This window comes from Benincasa hispida, chromosome 2, assembly GCF_027475165.1.
Source record: "Benincasa hispida cultivar pf3 chromosome 2, pf3_genome.v1.1, whole genome shotgun sequence".
NCBI classification, from domain to species: domain Eukaryota; kingdom Viridiplantae; phylum Streptophyta; class Magnoliopsida; order Cucurbitales; family Cucurbitaceae; genus Benincasa; species Benincasa hispida.
The window spans coordinates 61,815,288-61,822,985 of record NC_143479.1 but is presented as its reverse complement, the minus strand read 5'-3'; the positions used below and the strand labels follow the sequence as shown (position 1 = coordinate 61,822,985).

The 7,698-nt window shown below is 34.1% G+C and overlaps 1 protein-coding gene across 3 annotated transcripts; it reads right to left on the bottom strand.

Annotated features, from left to right (window-relative positions):
- Window positions 1-1,001: 1,001 nt before the first annotated feature.
- LOC120072065 (cysteine synthase-like) lies at window positions 1,002-7,337 on the bottom strand. 3 transcript variants are annotated; one of them, XM_039024485.2, is made up of 12 exons: window positions 7,196-7,337; window positions 7,045-7,090; window positions 6,100-6,202; window positions 5,863-5,972; window positions 5,703-5,760; window positions 4,943-5,206; window positions 4,699-4,836; window positions 4,161-4,212; window positions 2,609-2,688; window positions 1,836-1,895; window positions 1,655-1,735; window positions 1,002-1,301 (listed from the first exon to the last, which is right to left on the bottom strand). In XM_039024485.2, the coding sequence occupies exons 3-12, from the start codon at window positions 6,136-6,138 to the stop codon at window positions 1,212-1,214; spliced, it is 972 nt and encodes a 323-aa protein (XP_038880413.1). In that variant the 5' UTR covers window positions 6,139-6,202; window positions 7,045-7,090; window positions 7,196-7,337; the 3' UTR covers window positions 1,002-1,211. The 3 variants fall into 3 exon arrangements, with proteins under 3 accessions (XP_038880413.1, XP_038880412.1, XP_038880411.1); XM_039024484.2 differs by having other exon boundaries at window positions 6,100-6,167; XM_039024483.2 differs by having other exon boundaries at window positions 6,100-6,158.
- Between the last annotated feature and the right edge of the window lie 361 nt (window positions 7,338-7,698).

Below are 7,698 nucleotides of genomic sequence, written 5' to 3'. Positions count from 1 at the left end.
AGGATCAATAACAAACAAGTTTTTAAAAAGTGTCCGTCACAGATTTTTTTTTTTTGGTCATTTTGCACAAATTTTCAAGCAAAATGGCTCCAAATGGAAGACCTCTGACTTTGACCCTTCAATAACTGTCAATATTTTAACAATGGCTAGTTCGTTAATTAATCTGTTAATTTTATATCTTCAGTAATTTTATCGATTTTTTCAGATTTATTAACAATATGTTATTTAATTTATTAAATTGAAATAAATCATCGACAACAAAAATAAAATAAAAATCCCAACAATAAGATTATACATATATACTCCTAAAAACTAGATTCAAAATCTCTAAACCAAAAATAATTCATTACCACCCTCAAATTAAAGCATTCGAAAATAGACGTAACAAATCCAAAACCATAAAATTACAAAATTGCCCTCAAGTTTAAAGTTTATTTTATCCTCGTCTTGGCGGTAATTTGATATTTGTAGAATCACATCTTAAAGATGCGACCAAATATACGTCTTTAAATTAAAATCACACTAAAGAATAGATTTTAAAGGGGAAAAAACACTTTTCAAGAAGTTTGCAGAGTAGTACCATCCTAGCTCACCTAGAATCTAATTCAAAATGAATTCGAATCAAGTTTTAAAATGTCGATATCAATAAAAATATCAAAATCTTAATTTTATAAAAATGTTAATGAAAATATCAATAAAATGTCGATTTTATGGATATTTTTGGACAAATTATAAAAGAAAAAAAAATCAAAAAATCAATTTAAATTAGTAAATACACATTTTATGCTTTCTAAACAAATATTTAGATTTGTGATATTTTGTTGCTTATTTTTTATGTTTCATAGATTTTTCCATGATATAAAGAAAATATCAATTCGTCCTTCATATCGATATCGAATATGTGGAAATATCAATCAAAATATCGACACTAAAGTAGAACCCTTCAAAGACTTCGCCTAGTAAAGAACACAAGTTCAAATAGTAGGCTTTTGGACTCAGGCTTCTTAATAACATTGAATAACATTTTGTTCTTCGAGAATCTCCCAAAAATTCACCATGTAAAATGTACATAACATGTTTTTATTATTTATATGTAATTTACATTTTCCACTAGTGACTCATCTCCAAACAGTAAGCTTACATTCTCAACTTATTCTACTCTCAAGTCTAGATAGCAAATAAATAAACAGTTTCCTGATTTGTTTGTCACTTCAACTGTACGCCATGTTTTCTGCCTCTTGCCTGGCTGAATCGAAGAGCGAAGTCGATAGATATCGCTCGCCGAAGCTCGGAAAGATCACCTGTCAGTGAAAACATTGATAGACCACTTCAAGATTGATTTGAGTGGATAGAATTTTTTTTTTTTCTTCTTTCTTCTTCTTCTTCTTTTTTTGAAACGGAAACAAACCTTTTTATTGAAATAATGAAATGAGACTAATGCCCAAAATACAATAAAGGAGACAAAATAGAAGTAACCAACAAGAGATGAAATCAATTAGTGGATAGAGTTGCAAATGTTTTACCAGAGTTACAAGCAGTAATAATAGTGTCAGGATGAATAAGTGCCCACTTGATAATTCAAGTGAACAGATTTTATGAAGATTGAACCCTGAACTGAGAATCATTCTTAATGTGGGATAATAAATAGACTTACAGCAATAAGTTTTCCTTCATTTTCGGGTCGTTTCGCAACCTTGATCGCAGCAGCTGCTGCAGCACCGGACGAAATGCCCACCTACAAAGGAAGTTGCAGTCACTTTTGGCAAAGCATCTGATTTTGGTATCAGAAGTAAAAATAGTTCCAAGATGATCCTAAAAGAAATATTATAGTATACCAGAAGGCCTTCTTTTAAAGCAAGTAGCTTTGCAGTTTCAATTGCTTCCTCACTCGATATCTTACACAAAATAAATAGTAGAATGGAAGGTTAGAAGTTGTAGGAAAAATGCAAGTGCCCAATGAGAAAAGTCACAAGTAGTAGGCCAAGTGATGAATTTCAACATGTATTCAAACTTATGTTTAAATTAGTAGTGGCAATAACTAAAACGAATGTTGCTAAGAGTATTTAGAAGCTAAAATGAAACAAATGTATGAAAGTCAAATGAATAAAATGGAATATTTAAAAGGTTTTAGACCATAATAAAACAAATATACATGAGCCTTTTACCAGAAATAATTGTTGCCAAGAGTCTGAGTTTGACTTAGAAGACAACACTTCCATTTTTTTCTTTATGAGATGGACACTAAGCCATACAATCAGTAAGAGATTATTAGTACAATTCAGGGAAATGCCAAAAATTTTAAGAAATGTTTTTAAAAGATTATATCATTATATGTACTTCGTTTGGTGTGCTATAATGGTCAAGTATAAGTTGGAGCTTTTCAAGTTTTATAAAGATGTTTGGATTGTAACTTATGGTTAAACATATTGGAACAAGGTGCTATAATAAGAACCAATTTGCTCCTTTTGCCTAAGCCAGTAAGTCCAAATGATGAAAATGAGTGGCTAGTCTTGCAAAATTAGAAGAGATCAAACTAAACAGCTAAGAATAACATTTAACTACTCATCTAGTTTCTAGCCACGACCATTAAGTTGGTTCTGTGACTTACTTGAATAACCTCGTCGAGCAATTCGACGTCCAGAATCGAAGGGATGATACCAGCACCAATCCCTTGTATGAGATGGCGGCCTTCAATGCAAGAACATGTAATGGTCAGCACTTAATGAGGCCAATAAAGTATTGAAAGAGCAATCCAATTTTACTCGAAACATTAGTTGATGAGGTGCATAAGGTGAAATGGAATGCATTCTTTTCAGTCGACACTATACTCAAAATCTTTGAGGGTAAGTCTAATATTTTCATTACCATCGTCCACACCATCGATATTCACACAAGACCCAGTGAGCAGACAATGAATGCAATGAATACATAATATAATAATGGCAACAACAAGAATTTGAACTTGAGATCTCCTCCTATAATAACATAACATTTTACACACTACCTCTACCCAAAAGCTTAATTTATTTTAAACAAGAAACAACTTCTTGTTGATATTAGAGTTTTATGCTCAAATACCAACTTGCATATGGGAAGAAATAAAACTACTGTATTTCTTTTACATATGGAATCAAATACAAGATCATCTTCTATGGAAGAAAGACCATCAACCAATAAAGGAAAAAACTACAGATAAAAATAACAAATACACAAGTATTGCGCAACCAATATTACAAAAGACATATATGAAATCCAACAGTATCAATAAGAAGTTTCTTGTAAAAAAATATTAAAAAATTCAAGCTATTTTAGTTCAAAGATGCCGTCTCTTTCATTATCCTTCACACTCGTTAATCTTTCAAGAAGGTTTCATTAATTTCAATTAGTGTCTCTGAAATTAGTTTTTAGTTATGCCCTTTGTTCTGAAGTAATGTTTTCTAAAAAGCACAGACACGACACAGAAACGAACACACATCAATTTCTTAAAAAGTAAGATACAAACACGTTGGGGACACATGTTCAAGCCATATTCGAAATTAGAAAAAAAAATTCAAGATATGATTTTTAGCATGTAGGAAGGAGAAAGGGGGTCTGAAGGTTTTTGGTGGGTTGTTTTAGCTGAGTGTAATCGAAGGAGAGGTTCCCAGCTCTCTGTCCTGACAATGGTCGTCCTTTTTCTTATTTTAGAGCTGTTTTGCTTCATCTTGGTTAATTAACAACTATTATTAAAAGAATATCAAGAACAACGTTCTTGATCTGTTTGCTCTGTTTGTGTGTGTGGTTCTGTTCTCGTGTTTCTGAAGGTGAATTCCTGAGGGGGGAACCCTAACAAAATCTTTTGAGTCACATTTTCATCCTCTGCACCCTTACAAGCTTTGCTAGCAAGTTGCTGCCCCTTTCGGCTGATTAGGTCTTTAATCCTGATGACCAGCCTTTCAAGAAGGTAAAGAAGACTTTGTGGCTCCACTTCAACAGATCCTTCATCTAGGTTTTATGGAGTCACTTACAAATACAACCAAAGTGTATTTGGAAGTGTTTTATATACCATGAAATTTTCTTTGCAGAAATTGCTTAATCTATCCATAGAATTTTTAAAGTAATTAACATAAAATTTAGAGTGAAGAAAAAGGATAGGGGAAGGCTTGTAGCAACGAACTCACCGGGTTGTCCTCCACTCAACACTGCACTTTCAACTGGTTCTACTCCATATACCTACATTTGAAACACTTTTGAGTTTTGTCCAAAGAAATATGGGTGCGTTTATGATGAGTTTTGGAAGGGAAATGCACCTTTCTAAATTTTCATGGTTACTTAACCAAGAGTGATTTTGAAAATTCTAAAAACACTACCGTGAGTTTGGGGTGGCTTTGAAAAAAATATGGTTAACGAAAGCACTTTTTCTATGTGCACGTAAAAAAAATCACTTAGTGCTTCTCAAGCACTTTAAATGTTATTTATTTTTTTCATATAAATTCTCTAAAACGCAAACCATTTCATTGATGTGGTAAAACGTAAAGAATTTTGAAAATACTTTTAATTATTTAACCAAACTTTATAATATATAGAAAAGTGCTTTTAGTGGAGTAAATGTTGGACTAAAAGCACTTTTGTACTTCAAAAGTTATTTCAAACTCACTCTTAAAAGCATTGAAAACAGTGTTCCACTTAAAACTCCACTATCTCAAACGATATCCCAACCTTTATTTTTGGGTTCTGCTCCTTAAGAAACTTCCCTGCACCAGTTATTGTCCCCCCAGTCCCAATCCCAGCGACCAGCGCATCAACTTTTCCACCTGAATCTTTCCATATCTCCACCCCAGTTGTTTCATAGTGAATCTAATGAAATTAGGAAAAAAAAGTAATTAAATAATTATCTTTTCAACTGATCAAATATTGATACAGGAGCAAACATGAAATCTGATGGAAGGATATATCAAATTACCTTTGTATTGGCAGGGTTGTCAAATTGCCTCAGAAAATATCCATTGGGTGTGGATTTTTCAAGATCGTCAGCCATCTTTAGAATTGCTTCACCACTCATTTCCGGGTCGGGGATACGTAACTCCGCTCCAAAAGCAAGTGCCAGAATTCTTCTCTCCACACTGAAGAAAGCTGGCATTATGAGAATAAGTTTGTAGCCCTTGATTGCTGCAACCCATGCCAGTCCAATGCCGGTGTTTCCAGCTGTGACCTCAATGAGAACAGTCTTTTGACCCCACACACAAACAAAAGGTCAGTTTCCATAATCGCAAGCTTTTGAAAACAGGACGGAAAATCTAGTAGATTCCTAGTATTGATCAACATGACTAATCCAACTGATTCACAATTTTCACTGAAATGTATAATGTTACTGTTAGGAATCTAACTACTATTCACGATGGAGCACACATTACAGACGTAGGCCTGCTAATTCAAGAAACCTTGCTACTCTCCAACTAAAACTGTAGCCAGCTTAAGATAATGGCGAGTGAGGTAACTGCCCAAGGCCCCAAAGTTTTAAGAGATCCATATAATTCGATATTGAAGCCTTGTACGTGAGCTTAGAGATATGAAAAGACTCGTAAATATATACATGTATGGTATACATGTATGGCATTTTGTCGCCTACTGTGCAGTTTCAAGTTCTCAAGTCTCTATTACCTGAGACTGAAAAGGTTAAGAATTAAATGATCTACATTTGCATGTGGTACACTATTATGTACCTTCCCTGGTGTTATCAGACCCTTATCCTCCGCGTCTTGTATCATACTGAGTCCGATCCTGCAATCCAGAGATATAACAGGAAAACAGGATATGAGTTCACTTAATTTATTACTTTTTTTTTTTGTTACGAATTCACTTTATTAATGGAGAATTTATTACCGGTCTTTGACACTCGAACAAGGCTCCATTGACTCTAGTTTGGCTGCAATCTTGGCAAAGCAGTTGTCTACAATTTTATTGAGATAGACCATAGGGGTATTGCCTATTAGCTGCAGGCCGAAAACCATCCATCAAGAAAAGGGAAAGAAGAAAGATAGCCTATAGGAAGTGAATCAAGAAAAAAGAAGAGTTGAAGAGGAAGTCTAAAGCATAAGCAGCCAAGGAGGTAGATATTACTTCAGTGGCATCAGTCTTGATTGCACATTTGTCCTCCATGAGTATAGTTAAGTTCGTTTCTGCACAAACTACGAGCGAAACAGTGAAAAGATAGGGAGAAAATCTGAAAAAAGAAAGGACAGTAAAAACTTACCACAAAATCACATAGAAGTAAAACGTGCTAGCTAAAATTTTCTTTTGATTAAAAAAAAAAGAACTTGAGTTGGCCTAGTAGTGAATGTGGGATGATAAAAATAGTAAGTAACTTAGAATGAAGGAGTTCAATTCATAGTGGTCACCTACTTAGGATTTAATATCTTTCTAAATAATCAAATGTAGTCAGACGATTATCCCTTAGAATAGTCACAAGATGGCATGAGCACTCATAACCCAAGAATTGCATACAATTGGATAACATGACTCTGAAAGAAAAACCTCCAAGATGTTAAGGACTTGAAATATCTGGAGTTGACTTTGGGGTGGGATGGAAAGCCTTCAAACAATTAGTGGAGGTAGGCTTTGGGGTAAGATGAAGACTTTCCTAGGATAAGTGGGGTAAGCCATGAGCATGGGAAAATTAACAAAAAGTTGGATAACAGACTTGGAAGCTCCAAATGGGAAAATGAACAAACAAAGAAAGTTTCCATGAAATAAAATCCAAAAAAGAAAAAAATGTTGAGATGAAGAACAAAGTGGCGTACAGACAATACAAGCAGCAAAAAATAAATTGAAACCACCATCCCAAAGCCATCATCATTGAATATCGAGAGTAAATCATACAAAGAAACAGAGAAATAGAAAACCCAGAAGACAAATTGTCCAAAACATGGAAAAGCAAAAGTTCACAGATCACTAATATCAACAGAAAATCCAACAAGATCGACAATCAAAGTTTAACAAAAACAAAGCAGCAGCCCCAAAATGGAACAAGGGAGGAGAGTAATGGTCAAAGGTAACTCAATTAACCTTTAGCGTTATCAGTCAATGAATTTGATCTCCATCAACAAAGCCACTGCAAGAAAACATGGTAAAGCTTGTGGCAGTGTATATAATAATAATACTACATGGAAAATGGGGGAGGAGCTTAGTCAACGAATTGGGTTAGGTAGAAGCTTACCAACGGAAGTTGAATTCAGAGCAGGAGAATATTTGTTGGATTTTAATGGTTGCGGCGCCATTTTTTGCGCCATTGTGCTGAGCAAAGAGAAACATGGGGGCCAAGGCCAAGCGATTTACGTACAAATCTGATCACATTCGAACCACAAGATGAATATTGAAAATCTTCACGTTTTCCCAAGTCAATTTCGTATTTACAAATTCACTTCATTTGGGTCCGTTGCCCATCGATGAAAGGGCAAAAAATGGCAAAAATACGCGCCAAAGCTAAAAATGTGTTTAAATAATAAAAGTGAAGTGTCATGTCAATAGACAATATATTTAAAATATGGTTAAGAAACTATTTGTGCAAATATCCATGTCAAATTGAGTTTAATCCAATGGTAATTGACATGATCTTTAATCTTAAAAGATGGAATTTGAACCCTATCACTACGGTTGCTGTGTTAAACAAACTATACTACTAAACTTTAGGGGCCTATTTGGGAGATTGAAATGTAATTA

Bases quoted from the DNA above. Each gene is read 5' to 3' on its own strand.
- LOC120072065 (XM_039024485.2), bottom strand. From the start codon at position 6,138: ATGGAGGACAAATGTGCAATCAAGACTGATGCCACTGAA. The intron at 5,207-5,702 runs GTACATAATAGT...TGGGGTCAAAAG, and splicing joins GTCTGATAACACCAGGGAAG to ACTGTTCTCATTGAGGTCAC. The intron at 1,736-1,835 runs GTATACTATAAT...CTTCCTTTGTAG, and splicing joins CTTTAAAAGAAGGCCTTCTG to GTGGGCATTTCGTCCGGTGC.